Source organism: Carassius gibelio, chromosome B19 (genome assembly GCF_023724105.1).
Source record: "Carassius gibelio isolate Cgi1373 ecotype wild population from Czech Republic chromosome B19, carGib1.2-hapl.c, whole genome shotgun sequence".
In the NCBI taxonomy this organism is placed as follows: domain Eukaryota; kingdom Metazoa; phylum Chordata; class Actinopteri; order Cypriniformes; family Cyprinidae; genus Carassius; species Carassius gibelio.
In genome coordinates, this window is record NC_068414.1 from 6,280,152 (window position 1) to 6,300,719 (window position 20,568).

General features: G+C 42.6%; 1 protein-coding gene across 1 annotated transcript; it reads right to left on the reverse strand.

The window, feature by feature from the left end:
- Window positions 1-343: 343 nt before the first annotated feature.
- Window positions 344-13,683, reverse strand: LOC127978522 (E3 ubiquitin/ISG15 ligase TRIM25). Its single transcript, XM_052583234.1, has 5 exons — window positions 13,067-13,683; window positions 3,369-3,464; window positions 2,982-3,215; window positions 2,721-2,871; window positions 344-2,616 (listed from the first exon to the last, which is right to left on the reverse strand). The coding sequence occupies exons 1-5, from the start codon at window positions 13,637-13,639 to the stop codon at window positions 2,504-2,506; spliced, it is 1,167 nt and encodes a 388-aa protein (XP_052439194.1). The 5' UTR covers window positions 13,640-13,683; the 3' UTR covers window positions 344-2,503.
- Between the last annotated feature and the right edge of the window lie 6,885 nt (window positions 13,684-20,568).

Sequence of the window (20,568 nt, forward strand, 5' to 3'; positions counted from 1 at the left end):
GTAGCTGAAGTAGGATCTTGCCAGTTAATGTTAAAATCACCATAACAGAATAATTTCACTAGTGCCTAAGGAGGAAACAGTTGACATAAATTTCTTTATAGATTTTGAGGGACAATTCTGTTAATCTGTTAATATTTCAAATTATTAAATGAGTATTTTAATGAAGAATTACCTTAACAAACAAGCCTTCAAAGTGTACTGATTTCTCCTTTGGAACAATCACCCGTGACAGTAATCTTAATGATACACATGTGGCTACTCCACCTCATCTAGAGCCTCTATCTGTTCTGTACAGCATGTAATCATCTAAACTAATATCATTATCAGTAAAAGTGGAAGATAACCAGGTTTCAGATAGGTTTATTGTAGACAAGCCATGCTTTTAGTTGATCAAGTTTCAGCTCCTCTATTACATTAATTATTTTAAGACCATTAACCATCCTTTAAGAAAAGAAAAAAAAAAACTGAAAGAAGCAGAATTAAGAAAAATAAAGTATAATATATGAATAATAAGGGGCAGACAGCATGAGAGGATACAAACACAAAATACATCCACACACACACATACACACAAACACACATACATAACACAATACCAATATTTCAAACAGAACCATAGGAGAGAAACAACAACAGAGATAAAACAGAACTCAGTCAGCAATAAGAATATTAACAACATAAATTAACCTTGCAACATCAAAGTTAACGGGATTAATTAATTAAATTAAAAACTAACCCAACAAACAGGATTATAAAAATAACATAATTAATAAAAATAATAAAAAATAAAGAGCATCTTGTTTAATAAGTTTTAATCAAAGGTTTTAATAATATATAATCCTGTATCTCATGTTGCAAAAACAAGATCAGGTACGCATCAGCTTCATGACACTGTGTCATAATGCCTGGAGTATGGCAAAACAGTAAGTGAAACCCAAAGAGTCAAATAATAAGCTTAAGTATAAATACAGACCAGACTCAAGGTGACTACATATTGACATCATGGACAAACGCATCAGCTTCATAGCAAAGTTTTGCCGTCAACTTGAACTCGAAGCAAGGCTGGATAGAGCAGTACCTACGTATTTCATATCCATAATTGGATCAAAAAGATGATGCTTTTCTACCAGACCAGTGCTAAAGCCCGGATATAAATACACTCGAGCTCCATTGGACTCTAGCTCTATTTTTCCCATGCGCAAGATGTAGAATCTTCACCTTGTCCTGGAAATGTAAAAATAAACATCACCAGGATTGACCTTGGAGCCCCTTCTGTATACTCCTGGTGAGCGGTGAAATTATCTATGCCAAAAAGATGCATCGAAGCAGCCTGATGAAGCTGATCATATCATGGCCCTCGAACCTCAGGCACTCGTAGAAACTGAAGATTTGATGCCCTGCTTCGGTTCTCGGCATCCTCAATTTTCTCCCCCAGGTAGGAGTTTTGCTTCTCAAAGGTCTTTACTCGTGCCTCCAGGTCTGTTATGTTGGTTAGAGCTGACCCTGAATTCACCCACTTGTTCTCGCACGTCCTGATTTTGCCAAGTCCGATGTGTTCCTAGGTCAACATATTTTGTTGACCCTGGAACAACATTTTACTCCAAAAATATATTCTTAACCATATCCCTACACCTAAACCTAACCTTAACCATGAGTAATCCCTAAAATCAGAGGAAATGATAGATGAATGACACTGATGTACAAGCACCAAACACTGATTTTAAGCATAAACTTCACAAAATCTATAAACTGGTTCTTCAAATCTGATTGGTTAATCACAATGTTGTTCCAGGGTCAACAACGATGTTGTCCCAGGAACATGTCTCACTTGGTAAAATCAGGTTAGGCCTTGTTCTCCTAGTGACTTAAGCGAGTCATTCATTGCATTGACGCTACATTGAATGTGGTTAAGTTTAGCATCAAAATGAGCCAGCATATCATTTTTAATTTGCTGGAGCATGTCCATCAGAGCTTTATTTCTGAACGCTTGATCCATAACTGAGGACATGTGGATAGAGTGCACAAAAAGAAGAAATATAGTAGACAGGACTGAAAGTTGAAAGACAAAAAACAAAACAAAAAAACTTCTAAATGTTGTACCGATTATTTAAATCAGCGACATGTCTTGTATAGGGAGAGTATGAGCAGGATAGGGCATAACACAGACTGAGATTTCCAGGAGATCATGCCAGCAATGCTACTCTGTCAGCCATCTATTGATTTGATTTATATCCAAATCAAACCAGGATGCTCATCCAATTATAATACATATTTAACATGTGTCATATTTCATACATATTAATACATATTTAACATGCATATTGATGAAGCATTCAGACAATTTAACAAAACTCTTCTAAGTAAAGCAAATACTAATACCAATAATAATCAAATGTCCCTTACAGGGCTTTACTGGGGCTTTGTTTAGTTTCAAAGCACTGCATAAGAATGCGAGATCAGGGCAGAGGAGCGTGCACTCATTTTTTATTCAGTAAAATGATGTTTATCCCTCTGAATCCCACTGTTCTTCCTCGAGGATTTGTTGTTTTATTGTGACTAAAAAAAGCTTTTTTTTGATCACATGTCCTGGGGGAGGAATTATCTGGATGCATCTCACTGTGGAAACCAACAGACATTTTCAGTGTAAAAACTAAATAAATGTATATATATATATATATATATATATATATATATATATTTGGACTCTGCTGGTACTCTACCTTGACCAGATAGCTTTTCAATCTCCTTTGTGCAGAAATCCTCCAATTCCTGTCTCAGCCGAGACACTGATTTTCCTACTTTATCAAAAGACCTCTCATTGATTTTGGGAACATCCGGAGACCCAGGAGGAACAGGGAGAGACAGGTAACTCTACACAGACAGAAAAAATATTTTAAGAAAAACAAATACTACTCAAGCATCATTAAAAATAATTCAATCAGTACAAGCTGTAAAGAAGAGCCTAAAGATCATGGTTCAACCTGGAGGAAATGGATGTCATTATGTGTTTGTGAAAGCTGCTCCAGCTCGTCATTTATGGACCTCATTTGGTCAATCTCCTTCTCCAGTTGCTTTATAAGTGCTTCAGCTCGACTCACTACAGTCTTTTCTTGATCTCTGATCATCTGTGTGACCTCAGAGCGTCTTCTCTTAATGGAGCTGATGAGCTTACCAAAGATCCTCTCACTGTCCTCCACTGCTGTCTGTGCAGATTGCTGTAAGACACACAATACAATCAGCTCTTACTGCTGCTCACACAGTCTACTGTGCTTCATTGGGACTGAAAATCACCCTCAATAACCATCTGAAGAAGAGTCTGAAACCAACTGAGTCTGAAACCAGCAGTTCTTCTTTTTCTCAAAACTCACCTTGTGAATCTCCACAGCTTCTTTCAGCTCCCTAATTTTTTTCTTTCTCTTCTTAATTTGCTGATGGTATTTTCTCTGTGTATCACCCAAGTGCTTCTATAGGACAAAACAAATAACGTTACATCACAGAAATATGAGTGATGTTTAAAGTAATAAATGTTTTGAGGACTCCTGCCTTTGTTTAATCATCTCACAAAATACCTTTGATTACACATGTTAAACAACTGCTTGGCTAATGGTGTTAATTCCTTTATTTTATTTTATTTTATTTTATGCAGTGAATGCTTGGCTATATCAGCAGGTGCGATTGAGTCGCAGTGGATCACCAGCTTTCTGACAGATAGGAAACAGCTAGTGAGACTGGGGAAATTCATGTCCAACAGCTGCTACACCAACACTTGTGCCCCTCAGGGATGTGTTGTCTCCCCACTGCTCTTCTCCCTGTACACCAATGACAGCACCTCTAAAGACCCCTATGTCAAGCTCCTGAAGTTTGCAGATGACACTACACTCATCGGTCTCATCCAGGATGGTGACGAGTCTGCCTACAGACATGATGCAAAATATATGCAACCAAGATGGCGGCGTGTCCAAACGCAGCAGCTTCTCTCTGTCCCGACAGAACGGTGTTTTCGTGTTTTTTGTCTTGTGAGTCGCAGTGTTTTTGTACGTTGTCGTCGCGTCTACCTGTCTGTAAGCGCAAATACAGCTGCGGGATCTCGATCTACTACAGAGGCCTTCACCATCACCGACCCCCACTACTGCATCTCGCCCGCAGCGGAGGCGCCTCAAGCGGTGTGAGAGGAAGCAGAAGAGGGGGAAGCGCGGAAGTATCCGGGCTAGGCTAACGGTTAACCCACACAAGCCATCTATCCCCACCATCGTACTGGCTAACGTTCGCTCGTTGGATAATAAACTGGACTACATTCGATTACTATGCTGTTGTCAGAGACTGTTGTGTTTTTGTGTTCACGGAAACATGGCTCAGCAACAGCGTTCCAGATGGCGCCATTCAGCTCGACCAGCTGACATGCTATCGAGCGTCAGAGCTCTCGTCGCAGGAGGAAAAACCCACGGCGGCAGGCTTTGTGTTTACATCAATGACGCGTGGTGCCGTGATCAGAGATGTATAGTAACGAAGTAGAACTACTTCACTACTGTACTTAAGTACTAAAAGGCAGTATCTGTACTTTACTAGAGTATTATTTTTTTCTCCTACTTCCACTTTTACTTCAGTACATATTTTCGCTGAGTTTAATACTTTTACTCCAATATTTTTTTATGTGCTGCATCGTTACTCGTTACAATTATAAAAATGTTACGAATCATTCCATTACAAATCCACATTACCACTGCCAGAACTGTGGATGGCAGGTTTGATGAAGATGGCACATCATTGAACGAAACAAGCGATTAAGAAGACTGCGCGTGCCGACTGAACTGCTGTGAAGAGAGAGATGAACACCGAGCCGAGCCAGATAATGACTCGTTCACGAGTCAAGAACCGGTTGCATCGGTTCTCGGGATCACCAGTAGTTCTTTCTGACAGTTCTATTCAATAAACCAGTTGAAGAAAACAGTTCACCGATTCTTTTGCGCTCGACGTAATGGCGTCATTGGCGTTGACTGCAAGCCTCCAAGCCTTCGGTTTACCTGGGCTCATAACATTAGTACAGAATTCGGTTAACGAATCGGACGCGTCTGACAGAAACGGTTCTTGACTCGTGAACGAGTCAGTCTGTTGTTCGTTATCTGGCTCGGCTCGGTGTTCATCTTCAGTTCTCTATTCACATCAGTTCAGTCAGTGTACTGTGTGAGTAAATTAATTACTCCGGGATATTGGTTTGTTTTAACTCAGAGGGAGTGTCAGACATATTAAAAAAGTTAACAGCTTAAGTCATTTGTGGATTAATGCGTATTGGAGACGCAAACCGTGAACCGCGATTCAGTTCGATTTGCTGAACTGGTTCAAAAAGATCCGGTTACATCGAATGATTCGTTCGCGAACCGGATATCAAAAACTGCTTTGTTTTTAACTGTCTTACAACAGAAACGGAAGAGAAGACAATGCTGAATAAAGTCGTAGTTTTTGCTATTTTTGGACCAAAATGTATTTTTGATGCTTCAAAATATTCTAAAGGACCCTCTGATGTCACACTACTTTGATGATGTTTTTCTTACCTTTCTGGACATGGACAGTATACCGTACACACAGCTTCAATGGTGGGACTGAGAGCTCTCAGACTAAATCTAAAATATCTTAAACCGTGTTCCAAAAATAAACTGAGGTCTTACGGGTTTGAAACAACATGAGGGTAAGTGACATAATTTAGCAAACTGGGCGAACTAACCCTGTAACCGTTTTTTGTTTACAAAAAGTTAGTCAAAGGAATTGTAATTGTCCTTTAGGTTAATCATTAAAAATAGTAAAAACAATATGTTCAAACTTTTGACTACTTTCTTTAATAACTACATAACACAATACTTGTACTTTTACTTTCAGTACTTGAGTAGTAAATTTTTAAATAGACTACTTGCAATACTTAAGTACAAAATTTTTTGAATACTTTAGTACTTCTACTTAAGTGTGGTGCTTAAAGAGCACTTCAGCTTCTACTCAAGTCACTTTTTTGATAGAGCACTTGTACTTTTAGTCAAGTATGGGTCTATAGTACTTTATACATCTCTGGCCGTGATACTGTTGTGATTTGCAAACACTGCTCACCCCTGGTGGAATTTATGATTATCACGTGCACGTGCGGAGTCTCCAGGCCAGGACCAGCAGACTGAAGGACAGCTTCATCCACCAGGCTGTTAGGAAGCTGAACTCCCTCCTGAACCTGCGCCCCCTCCCCTCCACACACACTAATTATTATATGATGGCATGCACTAGTCACTTGTGCAGCATTGGTCTGCTCACTACCTCATTCGGTATGGAACTCAGTCAGTTAAATAAAACAACTGCTCTCGGTCACTTGTCACTTGTCACTTTAATCAGACTTAATAAGATATTTTTAATAAGTGATTTTTTTGCACTAAAAAATCTTTTAACTTCACTGTTGTTCACTTCATTGATTTGCACTATATCTGTCATTTGCCTTGCGCTGCTTTATTTAACTTTATTTTTTATTTTATTATATGTCTTTTTTTATATCATTACCTTATTGTACAGTATAGTTGTATCTACATTTTATATTTGATCTAGTTATTTTTTTAGGCTTTAATGTTAATGTTAACTGTATGCACCGGGGTCTGAGAGTAACGCAATTTTGATTCTCTGTATGTATGTACTGTACATGTGGAAATTGACAATAAAGCAGACTTGAACTTGAACTTGAAGAGGTTGAGCAGCTGGCTGTCTGGTGCAGTCTTAACAACCTGGAGCTGAACACTATCAAAACGTTGGAGATGTTAGAATATTTTGAAGCATCGAAAATACATTTTGGTTCAAAAATAGCAAAAACTAAAACGACTTGAGTTCAAACAAACCAATATCCCGGAGTAATTCATTTACTCAAACAGTACACTGACTGAACTGCTGTGAAGAGAGAACGTACTCGGTTACCTGAAGAGAGAACGTACTCGGTTCCCTGAGATACGGAACGAGTACTGCGTATGGGGAAAAGCTCCTTTTTTCCTCGATACTGAAGCCTTTTTTCAATAACGCAGTGCAACTGCACTGCCATTGGTTTAATCTGTAAACTTTTTTAAACCAATGACAGCGCTGCGTAGCTGCGTGAGCCTGTGGCGATGCAGCGCGCAAAAGCCCGCCAAAATGGGCGGGGCGAATGCTATATAAGCAGGCAATCGCCAGAGGAAATCAGGTCATACGACTGAAGCCACGACACTGAACCCGCAGCCTCGTGGCACGGCATATAACGCAGTACTCGTTCCGTATCTCAGGGAACTGAGGTTACGTTCGTAACCGAGTACGTTCCCTTTCGATACTTCACTCATACTGCGTATGGGGAACGAATTCAACCGCGCCGTGCCACGGTAGGGAACGACAAGACTTAACTTGAACACCCTGGGGTCCAGAGGAAAAGTGAGAGGGCCGGAGCCATCGAACCCTTGACGCTACACTGCTAAGAGGGAGCTAGCTCCCTGGAGGTGGTATGATGACAGAGTCTGCAAGAGGCTGTCGTATCAAACCGAAAGAACCCGAGCATGCAAGGTCGGGATATCCAAGTTATAGAATCTGACAAAAGTGGACGGCGAGGACCAGCCGGCCGCCTCACAGATGTCCTTGAAAGAGACACCACTAGACCAGGCCCATGAAGAGGCCATCCCTCTAGTAGAGTGGGCTCTAACTCCTATGGGGCACTCAAGGCCCATAGAGGAGTAACATAGAGCGATAGCTTCAACTATCCAACGAGGGGACATTGCTCCATGAAAGCATGTCTGCTCCCAGATTCGTCTTGCCAGGTATGTGTGTCGCCTTGAGCGATCGCAACCTGGGTAATGCCCATTCCAAGAGGCGCTTTGCCAGTGCGCAGAGGTGGCTGGACGAAAGGCAGCCTTGGTGATTTATGTAGGACACCACTGTCATGCTGTCCGACTGGACTAGGATGTGGCGCCCTTCCAGGATTGCCTGAAAGGATTGAAGGGCTCGTTCCACTGCCAGCATCTCGAGGCAGTTGATATGGAGATGGCTTTCTTCGTGTTACCATGAGCCGAAGGCTGGTCTGCCCTCGCACAGAGCACCCCAACCCAGGTTGGACGCATCTGTTGAGAGGTTGGACGCATCTGTCTCCACGACTGAACCAAACAGGGTTCATCCAAGGCTCCAGGGCTGCTAGACAGGCCTGGTTGACCCTGATGCGAAAGCGGGCGTGCCGCCAAGCATGAGGTGGGACCTGGAGTTTCAGCCAGTACTGCAAGGGCTGCATTCGTAAGAGGCCGAGCTGTAAAACTGGAAGCCATCAGCCCTAGCATCCTCTGAAAGAACTTCAGAGGGAAACAGGCTTTGTTCTTGACAGAGGCCGCGAGCTGCTGAAGTACCAGAGCGCGCTCTGGTGATATGACCGCCCTCATATTGACTTAGTCGAAAACTGCTCCCAGGAACGTAATACGTTGGCTGGGGAGCAGTGAGCTCTTGGTGAAATTGACCCTGAGTCCTAGGCACTGTAAGTGGCTCAGGAGCACGGATCTGTTGTGGTCTAGCTCGGTTCGAGACTGGGCTAGAATGAGCCAGTCGTCGAGATAGTTCAGAATGCGGATTCCCATCTGTCTCAGAGGGGAAAGCGCCTCGTTCATGCACTTCGTGAAAGTGCGGGGAGTTAGAGACAGCCCAAAGGGAAGGACTGTATATTGGTAAGCCACACCCTCGAACGCGAATCTCAAGAATCGTTTGTGATGGGGGGCTATATGGATGTGAAAGTAAGCATCTTTCAGGTCCAGCGAGAAGAACCAGTCCTCGGGGCAAATCTACGTGAGGATCTGCTTCAGTGTCAACATCTTGAACTTCTGTTTCATTAGGGAAAGGTTCAGGTGTCTGAGGTCTAAGATGGGTCTGAGACCGCCATCTTTCTTGGGGACAAGGAAATAACGGCTGTAGAACCCCGATCCGCTTTCTGAGGGAGGAACTATCTCTATGGCTCCCTTCCTTAACAGCGTCATCACTTCGGTGTGGAGGACCTGAGCGTCGTCCGGCTCTACCGGGGTGGGAATCACTCCGCGAAAACGCGGGGGTCTTCGGGCGAACTGCAGTGAGTAGCCGTGTTTTATTATCCCCAACACCCACTTGGACACTCCGGGGATGGCCTGCCAGGCCTCGGCCCGCGTGACAAGGGGCTGGATAGTGCCGGATGGCAGACCGCTGATTAGGGGCCTGAACACTGACGAGTGTGGAAGAGGAAAACTGCTCTCTTTTTGAAAATGTGAAATATTTATTGTGTTCGCCATAACAACGGCGCTTTGCGTGGACGCAACAACGGTGGGCCCAGGTCGCACAGCAGACAGGTGAGAGAGCTTCTGGGGTGGTCCGGCCGCGGCAGGACTTTGCCCCTTCCTCTTTCTTCCCCAACGATCAGGAGGATTTAGAGGGCGTCGGGTCCAGCGCAATCCTTTGCCGGGGGCCCTGACGTCTAGGCGGTTTAGCGCGCCTAGTGGGGCGAGCTGGGTGCTGCTCCTTAGGGGGCGCCGCCTGGGGGGTAGAAGGGGCAGGTTTGCTCTGGTGCTGAGTTGGCGCAGTCCTGGGGCGACTCGGGGCAGAGGTGGAGCGCTTGGGCAGGAAGTGTCGCATGGCTTGGGACGACTTCTGTGCTGCAGTGAAGCATTCTGTAAATCCTTCTACAGCTGGTCCGAAAAGACTGGAGACATGGAGAGACTGGGCCATCGAGAAGCCCTTCTCCTGAGAGCCATCTACTGAGCTGAGAGCTGCAGAGGAAGTGCGTAGGCGGGCCGAGTAGGGGGCGCGCCACGACTTTGTCAGCTCATCATGAACCTCAGGGAAGAACGGGGCAGATCGCTGGCAGGGGGCCTGGCGGCGTCCTGGCAGGTACCACTCGTCCAGCCTGCTGCGTGTCGGCTCTTCAGGGGGGGCCCACTCCAGATGGAGTTCCTCAACGGCCTTGGAGAGGATGCGGAGAAGCTCGGCATCCATCCCAGCTCTGGCGTCGATGGGCTCCAGCGACGGCAATTGGGCGGGGTCAGAATCGCCGGCCCAGTCCTCCGTTTCAGAAGCCGCGAGTGACATGGAGTTGTCAAGCGGCTCGTCCTCCGATCCACCGAAAGAGACGAGGTCCCTCGCTTCAGCTGAGGGACGCTGCTCTGGGCGTGAGAAGAGGACAGGGGACGGCTCTCTCATTGGAGAGGGTGAGGCACGCGGGCGCTGAGCCGGCGTGAGCTCACCCAAATCCGGGTGCTGAGCCCCTCTTCCCCGCTGTCTTTTCCTGGCCGGCTCGCGGGAGGAAAGACGGGAAGGCGCGAGGGGCTTCATTAAAGAAAGCAATCCGCGAGCGCAGAGGGGCGATACTCATGCTCTCACAAAAGCAGCATGAAGTCTCAGTGAGTGCAGCCTCAGAGGGGCTCTGCATGTGCCACAGCTGTGGCGCGGCATGGCCGCCGCTGTTAAAATGGCGTTAGAAAAGCTCTTTCAGAGCGGTGAAAACCGCTGGAAAAAGCTCTTTTACGATCGCCGGATGGTGGCAGGAGATCGCTGAGAAGCGGCCGGAAGCGGGCGGCCCGAGATCGGCGCTGAGAGCGGCTGTCTGCGAGAACGCTGGCGCTGCAGGCGGTCGGCGGTCTCAGCTGGTCCGCTGCGGTGCCTCTTCGACGGCGAGAGCTCGTTCCAGGCGAAGGCGTTCAGCAGAGATCCAGTGAAGTGAAGTCGTCGCTGAAGGAGTAAGATCTGATTTCCTCTGGCGATTGCCTGCTTATATAGCCATTCACCCCACCCATTTTGGCGGGCTTTGGCGCGCTGCATCGCCACAGGCTCGCGCAGCTACGCAGCGCTGTCATTGGTTTAAAAAAGTTTACAGATTAAACCAATGGCAGTGCACTTGCACTGCGTTATTGAAAAAAGGCTTCAGTATCGAGGAAAAAAGGAGCTTTTCCCCATACGCAGTATGAGTGAAGTATCGAAAGGGAACTGAAGGTGAACATTGAGTCGAGCCACATAATGACTCATGGACTACTTTGATTATGTTTTTCTTACCTTTCTGGACATGGACAGTATACAGTACACACAGCTTCAATGGAGGGACTGAGAGCTCTCGGACTAAATCTAAAACATCTTCAACTGTGTTCCAAAGATAAACCGAGGTCTTACTGGTTTGGAACGACATGAGCAGCGCCGCCGCTCCCAACACGTGCATCACGCACTGTGCGTAGGGCACCAAGTGCTGAGGGGGCACCAAAAATAGCCTAATGATTTTTTTTTTTTTTTAATGCAGGTATTATTTCATTAGCCTATAGAAATATTAGGCACATTTTAGCCATGTATATGTAACAAAAAAGGGGGAACAAGAAAGATATTTAATAATTGCTCTAGTCTAGTCCGGTCTAGTCTAGAAAGTACGGGAAATATGCTGCATGTGATGTGCGTGCTGCTGCTAATCGTAATGCGCCTCGTACTTGCTGACGTTAATGTTAGCATCAGCAAACTATGTTATTATAACTTACAATGTAAAGACGTGTTTCCACGCGTCTGGAGGTCTCGCGGCACGGTAGACGCGAATTCTCCTCATTCGCGCATCTAGTTACAAGATATTCAGAGTTATGAAAGGGCCATTGCAAGCTGATAGCGACCGGCTTTTGTGGTGGAAAATCTGCAGTAATACCCCCACCTTGCACAGCTGTACCTGAGTGTCCTGGGACATCAGTGCGGTCGGAGCGCGTCTTCTCAACAGCTGGACATATAGTGAATAAAAAAATGCTCTTCTCTGGACCCGAAAATTTTGCCATGAAACTTCATGCCAATTAAATAAAAAATATTGTTGACTTGAGTGTTTCCAGCTCTCTCTTTACTTTCGTCCGTTTATTGACGTTGAAAAAGGAAACGTATTTTTGTTAGACATGGAAAATCGATTTTACAATCGATTCAATAAACACTTATGTCTTAAAAATCGAAAATGATTTTTTTCACAAAAGTAACAGCCCTAGTACTTATTGATGATTATTTAATTTAATTTATTCAAAGTGACATTGAATTTGCAAAAAAAAAAAAAAGTCTGGATTATTTTGATATTTTTTTTCTCTTGCTATTCTGTTGACTGTTTACAAAGTCAGCAAAGCTGTGAAGATTTTCTTTCTCTTTTTAGTGTTCTTAAGTTTAATACTGTGATGCTGCTATTGTTTGTTATTGGTATTGAGTAATGTTTGGTAATAAAAAGTTAAACTGGCAAAAACAAACGTTTTTATTTCTTTCTCGGGGTCGAAGTGGGGGGCATCATAAAGGAGTTATGCTTAGGGCACCAAAATGGATAGCAGCGGCACTGGACATGAGGGTAAGTTATTAATGACATAATTTTAATATTTGGCTGAACTAACCCTTTAACTGGCCACAGGAGCTGATGAAACACTTCTATTCTGCCATCAAGTCTGTCCTGTGTACTTCAATAACTGTCTGGTTTGGTTCAGCAACAAAATCAGACATCAGAAGACTACAGAGAACTGTTCGGACTGCTGAAAGGATTATTGGTGCTCCCCTGCCCACGCTTCAAGAACTGTATACATCCAGAGTGAGGAAAAGGGCTCAGAAAATCACTCTGGATCTCTCACATCCAAGTCAACCCATCTTTGAACTTTTGCCATCTGGTCAGCACTTCAGAGCAGCAAATACCAGAACATATACACAGAACTCTCTGTTCATTAACCCCTTAACTTTCTTATTCGTTCATTAAGCCATGCGCTAATCGTTTTTCACACGAAGCATTTTCGTTTTTGAATGCCCCTTTTTGGTTTAAGAAGAAAAAACAGTATGGTGCGCTCTTTATGATGACTCATGCATTTGACACTTTTTTGAGGATATCTTGTGTGTTCACCATTGCTGCAAAATAGGGTTTCATTGCCATTTAATTATTATTACGAGCAGCACCATTTGAGCTCAAGATGACTTTTAATTATTATCTATTAGCTTGTTGCGATTACTGTTTTTTTTATGTCACTCTAGTTCAGTACAGAATTACAGCTGTTTTATGATTTTAATCGTTTTAACAAAATTTCTTAAATAAAGCACAGTGTCTTTCAGTCTTTACCTGTTTCTCTTTCCTCTCTGCTGCAGTTGATACAGTATCATGATTTTTGTGTTTGTCCACCATGCAGAGCATACATATACAACGCTGGTCAGAGCAGCAGAAAATGTCCAGCAGTTTTTTATGTTTACTGCAGATCATCTTCTGAAGGTATTTAGTGGCGTCCATTAAATCGTGTCTCTTTCCTCTGAAGAGATTCTCATGTTGTTCAAGGTGATTTTGACAGAAAGAGTTAAGACACACCAAACAGGACTTCACTGCTTTTTGTTTTCTTCCAGTACAGACGTCACACTTCACATCTCGAGGCCCAGCAGGAACGGCAGTTTGGAGATCAGTCTTCTTCAGTTGCTCCACCACTTCAGCCAGCATGGTGCTTTTCTTTAAAGCAGGTCTTGGTCTGAAGGTCTGTCTGCACTGAGGGCAGCTGTAGACTCTCTTCTCATCCTCTTGATTCCAACATTGTTTAATGCAGCTCATACAGTAACTGTGTCCACAGGGAATAGTCACTGGATCTTTCAGTAGATCCAGACACACTGAACAGCTGAACTGGTCATGAGAAAACCTGGCTTCAGCCATTTCACTATATACAGAGACACACTACAGCTAAATGGCGCTTAAGTTTCGTTTCCTCGAAGTGAAGGGTTGATGTAATTTCCTGATTGTGTTTTTGAGAGACGTGAGCAAAATGAGTCTGGCCTTGAAGTGCATTAAACTTGCCTTATCATTCATACTACAAAGATCCACTAGATAGGGCACAGAGTTGGCTGTAGGTGGCAGTAACCAGTTATAGTGTATATAGGTCATGTCATGAGGACCCTTTTTCTTGGTATATTGACACAGGTCATTGTATTATTTCGCTTTATTCATGGTGCAGTATGTTGAAAGTAATTTGTTAATTAATGTTTTTACACTTTAAAATTTTCTTTTAATGATCAATGGTTGAAGGTGGGTAACATAATGTCACCTTACTGTACCCAGTTTTTGAAAATACTGATTATTGCATTCATAGAGCGAACCTTTTGTTGATTGTTTACAGTGTACACAGAAGTTTCTCCAATAATTTGTGCAAAGCATCATGGGGGCGGGGGCGGGGGGGGGGGGGGGGGGGGGGGGTGGTGGATAGCTAGGATTCAAAATTAAAATACAATGTAAGATTTGCCCACATAAGTTATCAAAGCTATATGGAGCCCACAGGAGTATGTAGAATATTGGATTAAAATATAATAGAAACTGATAAAAGATACAAAGCTATCAGCAAACAGCACAATTTGTTTCTTTCTCCACCCATTTCAATTGTAAAATCATGATCTTTTCATAAAGAGTAACCCTAACTAATAAGATACAAATGCATATTAAAACAAATTTTAGTTTTTCACATTCATCTTTTTGGCTTTGAAGAACTGTTTGTGAAGATTCTCTTGATAAAGTAAATTTACGTCTGAATAACAAAAAATGTTTTAGAATCAATAGTGGAGTGAAACAGTGACAGTCTTGTAGATGTATGAGTTTTAAGTTGAGAGTACTAATTCAACATTTTATTAAATTAATAAACCGCTCTATGCTCATCAGTACAGAATTTTTAATGCTATGTATTTTATAAAAAATTTGTGCTGTCCTTCAAAAACTGAAATGTGAAATGTACTATATATTAGTGGTGGGCCGTTATCGGTGTTAACGTGCTGCGTTAAAGCGAGACTCTTATCAGGCGATTAAAAAAAATATCGCCGTTAATCTATTCTCAAAGTCGGGTTAAGCAAGCTATGATGACTTTCACCTTGATATTTCATATAACCGACTGGCTGGGGCCGCAGCCTAAAAAGATGCTCAGGACAGTTGACGGGCCACTGCTGCGCATTGTCACGAAAGCTCATCTTTTTCACGTCTTTTTAAGCCGTACCGGTTGTCGATTTAAACATTAAAGCATCCAAACACAAGACGCGGAAAAGCTGAACAGAGCTGGTTATTGTGCGCTGTGTTCGGTTCGGAGAGAGAGAGAGACGCGTATCACGGACAGCGACACTGAACCGAGCTCTCTTCTGCTAAGTTCTCCTCGAAGTCCCTCCTGCATCTGAACGAACAAATCGCAGTTTGAACAAACAAAAAGATGAATAGGGTTTTGGCGCCGTGTTGCATTTTGGGACGTGGCGGTCCTGCTGGCAGCCTCGCGAATGTAAACATACATGAAGTCGAACGAGAAGAAGCAGAGTTAGGAGAAAGAGAAAAGATGGTAAAATCGTGAAAAGGTTGTGGGATTTATAGGGAAACGCTAAATATGCATGCCAGGGACAGGTATGTGGACAAAATCGGCACTATTAACGGTTTGGATCCATATGAAATTCCCAACAAATAGTGGAGTACCGACGGAGACTTGCTGCCGCACTTTTGCATAATAGATATCTTCAGCTACCTTGTTTGTTTTGTGAGTGCCTACACTTCAGAATAGTTCATTGAAGTCATTGTCATTGAAGTCTCATGTACAGTTCACAAATGGATGGGTATTTTCCTGTAAAATATCCCGTTAGCTCTTCAATCGGACCTGTCAAGTCTCTGTGTTGTTGTCCTGTTGCTACTCCTTGTCCTTCCAGCGACACAGATGTTTTCAAAGCATCGTTTTGCTTACTTGAAAGCAACCTTAGCGTGATGTTGGGCTTTTTAAGATAGCGTGGTTGTTGTGAGAGCACGATTTCACGCCAATCTGTAACTAAAGTCACGTTAGACCTAGCTTCACAAATCGCTTAACGTTAGATAATGCAGCAGTTTTTTTATGTCAGCAGAGGGATAGCAACAAGATGAATGTTGAAATTTCCCGTATTTTGGATGAGTATCCCAAGAAATTTCCCTTATTTTCAATGTTGATTTAAGCTATATAAATGAATATTCAGATGTTATGGTCTCCGTCGCGCCTCCAAGCAGGAAAGCGGTGTAAAGTTAATCCATTCTCATTTTATTTTCCCCATGACGATTACGTGTTGCGCTATTACACCCCACAATACAGCAACGGTTTACCATGGTTGAAATAGATTTGCCTGTTTCACACATACTCCGTCTGCAGTGCGTATGCAGTCCGTGTGCGTTACGTATGTGGTAAAGCACAGACTCGATGTTCTAATGCACCATCTATCTTGATAAACCCCTTCTCAAAGACTTACTGTTTGTCAATTTTATTTGTGTAACACACATATTCTGAATGCCATCGGCAGAATTCGAATGAGCCATTTTAATCTAGATTAATTTCAAGATCACAGTGAGATTAATCTAGATTAAAAAATTAATCTATGCCCACCTCTAATATATACATATATATATATATATATATATATATATATATATATATATATAATATTTTTTGAGGCTCTAAAAATTGTTCAATCCTGAAGTATTTTTTGTGTAAAACTTGCTGAAGTTTAGCTGATAGGTTGTCGATTCATTAAACGATAAGCCATTTCCTTTAAAAAGCTGTTTATTCAGTCAGTGATGCCTCTCCTCCATTGACATCCATTAAAAAACAGGATCAGGTCTCCTTCCCTGCACTGCATTGTTAGCTTTAGCCGTAGCTTTTGCTTTATTGGCTTAAGTTTGGAGGGTTGCCTTCTGGTGGCTTTGGTCTGCCTTGTTACCTAGTCTCCATAGCTACCCTTGTTGATCTCCATGACAACCTATCATCTTCACCTGTCCATTGTTAGCCATGGGGGGTATTCCAGAAAGAAGGTTATGTGACATACCCGGGTATGTTTAAGACTACATTTCGGTTCCAAAAAACGGAGGTAACTTTCAGGGTATGTTAGTTGTCATAGCAACTCACTCTCTGAACATAACCTGCTCCGGAACAGGTTATGTTCCAGGATTAGTTCACTTCAGCGAGCCTTCAGTGGGCATTGACGGCTAGCACAAAACATTACATAATGTATATATATTTATAAATTAAATATATAAATATATATAATTTTTTTTTTTTTTTTACATTTTATATTATCTCACACATGGATCGGCATTTTCTATAATGTCTAAATTTAAATCAAAATACATATCTGATATGACTTAATATACATTAGCATAAAAAACAATATAATTCACATTCTCAAGGATTAAAGATTAAATGGAAATAATAAAAAATTGCACAGCCATCAATTAGGTGGCCATATGCACTAAGCATGTAAACAACTAATGAACAAAAGAAAAAGAAAGAAGACATTCTCAAGACATTCTCATGAAGAAACTCAAGACATTCTCTGTTGAGAATGTCTTGAGTCTTAACCAGGAACATACTCTGAGTTGAATGAACTTACTCCTGGATGCGTTTTTGGAACCACATACCTTGAGTAAGCAAGGTTTGGGGTTAATCAACCGAGAGTTCAGGATTTAGTTCACGGTAAGTTAACCCTGCTATCTGGAATACACCCCTGGTTAGCTTGTGTATATACACCCCTGTGTTTCAGCTGTGTATTGTTGGTCATTGTTCTTGCATGTTTGTTCACAAACTGCACATTACTTTTTTCATGCCTGTCTCTTTAAATGCAAATGAGCTGCTGCTCCCCCGGCCTTTTCCAGAATAGAGCTGCTCAATGACAGCTCATACCTGCTAAAAATTTGATTATCATATTTATTGTGCTAAAATCATTTGTTTTAAACCATATTTGTTTAAACTTCTGATATATGGTTTTCTGAGTGCACACATCAAAAGCACATGTGACACATGTGCACAAACAGCATGTGAGTACTAAACTAAGTTGTCATTAAAAACACACGAGTTACAAAAACAGTTGGTTATGTCTGTGAAGGTTAACAGCTGGGAAATAAATTGCCTGTTTATTTTAGATCTGTGTGGTAGTAGCAATATACAGTAAATAAATCAATAAATCCACTGCTCTGTTATATCCTCTGAGGCTAGGACTCTAAATAGTGCTCTTTGGTCTTCTGTGCCACAAAAGACAGAACAGTTAGCATGTTTTGCTCAAACTTGCGCCATAGCATTAGAGCTTGTAGACCGTTGTCGCTTGCAAAATCAAAATGACGGCACCTTTGGTGGAAATGTACAGATTAAGGGGCGGTAATATTTCAGTATTAGTGAAATAGTGAAAGAAGTTTTCCCTCAGGTAAGACAAGCTGCAGGGCTAAAGCAGATCTCCCGCAGGTCCTCAAAACTCCTAAAGCTTTCTGGGATGGTACTCAAATGGTTTAGATCATACTTAGAAAGGAGAGGCTATTATGTGAGTCTAGGAGAGCATAAGTCTAAGTGGACCTCCATGAAATGCGGAGTCCCACAAGGCTCAATTCTTGCACCGCTCTTGTTTAGCCTGTATATGCTTCCACTAATTCAAATAATGAGAAAGAACCAAATTGCCTATCACAGCTATGCTGATGATACCCAGATTTACCTAGCCATATCTCCAAATGACTACAGCCCCATTGACTCCCTCTGCCAATGCATTGATGAAATTAATAGTTGGATGTGCCAGAACTATCTTCAGTTAAATAAGGAAAGAACTGAAGTCATTGCATTTGGAAACAAAGATGAAGTTTTCAAGGTGAATGCATACCTTGACTCAAACAACTAAAAATCAAGTCAGGAATCTTGGTGTGATTCTGGAGACAGACCATAGTTTCAGTAGTCATGTCAAAGCAGTAACGAAATCAGCATACTATCATTTAAAAAAACTTTGCAAGAATTAGATGTTTTGTTTCCAGTCAAGACTTGGAGAAACATGTTCATGCCTTTATCAACAGCAGGGTGGACTACTGTAATGGGCTCCTCACCGGCCTTCCCAAAAAGACCATTAGAGAGCTGCAGCTCATCCAGAACGCTGCTGCCAGGATTCTGACTAGAACCAGAAAATCTGAGCATATCACACCAGTCCTCAGGTCCCTATATATATATATATATATATATATATATATATATATATATATATATATATATTAAGCTTATACAGATACTGGCATTAACAGTTCATGTACCGGGAGCCTATCGTGATCTGCAGCTGCTCAGGATTAGATATATAGGATAAGTGACATTAAGCATCAGGAGATTACAGTTTTTTAGCTGAGTAGGTGTTTGTTTAGTCTATTATTGGAGGCCTGAACATTCTTTGAGGTGATTTCACCTACCACAGTACAGGGGAGGCAGTACCAAGTTGTTACAGCCGAATGAAGAAAACTCCTCCCCAAGCATTTGGTGTTGGACTTGGGGAGTTTTAGGGCGTGACTTGGTCGTGCTCTCCGAGTGGTTCGGCAAAGGAGATCAGGTGGGGGTAGCAGAGCTTTGAGATCCTCTGGACAGTTTTCAGTGTGCATTTTAAAAAGCACAGTTGTTGCTGCAACAGTTCTATGTTGGCTGAGCTGGCTGATTGCATAAAATCCTTAGGGCAGTGTCCTCATCCTCCCCAATGATTTTCAGTGCCTTTTTCTGGATGTTGTCAAGCTGCCCAAGCGTGGTCTGTGATGCGTTCATCCAGGCAAGGCATGAGTACTCCCTGGTACTCCTGACTTGTGCCTTATAGACATTGGCCCTACCTTTAACATCAAGCTGGTTGGCCAACCTACGCAGAGCTCCAAGACGCTGTCCAGCACGCTTGCAGATGTTTGTCAGGTGATTAGTCCATAGCAAATTCTTATCGATACATAGTCCCAGAATATTCAACTGTTCACAAAGGTCAATTCTGGTTGCCCCCCAAAAAAGGTTCAAGCAGGATGGAAGCCTCTTTCTCGACAGAACCGTAGACTTGCATTTGCTAGGCTTGAATGTGACCTTCCAGGTATCAGCCCACCTGCAAATATTCTCCTGGTCTTTATTTAGGGATGCTGCCACATTGGGACCATTAAGTGATGTTACTGGGGCGTAAATGGTGGAATCATCTGCATATAGAAAAATGCTATTATCGCACTGTTCTACAACATCGTCTATGAAGATGGAGAATAATAGCGGGCCGAGAATGGATCCCTGGGGCACCGAGGTGTTGATTTGTTGAGGTGATGATGACTGACCAGAGAGCACGACCTGGATGGACCTTCCTTCCAGGTAGTTCTGTAGCCAAGAATGTAATGGCCCAGTTATGCCTTTAGCAGAAAGCTTATCCAGAAGCCCGTTGTGCCAAACCTGGTCGAACGCTCCTTTAATGTCTAGTGCAACAATGTACACCTCACCTCCTTTGTCTAAGATGTTGTTCCACGTCTGCGACAAAACTTTAAGGAGGTCTGCTGTGCTATGGTTCGGTTTAAATCCATACTGGCACTGATGTGGGTGGTACCCCGGTGTTCAATGACAGGGATGTCTGTGAAACCACTTCTGCCTGAAAGTGAATTTACTATGCCCCACCATTTTTTTGAGCTTAGTGAGTTATCTGCAAGATCATTCCTCAATTTGGTGTAACACTCCCTTTTTGTCCTCTTTTCAGCTTGATTGAAAGCTGCTCTTGTGATATATGGAATACAAGCTATGTTAACATAGTACATTTTCCTTGAATCCTTTTTATAACATCGTTATTTTTCTAATATTGCTAAATGGTGTT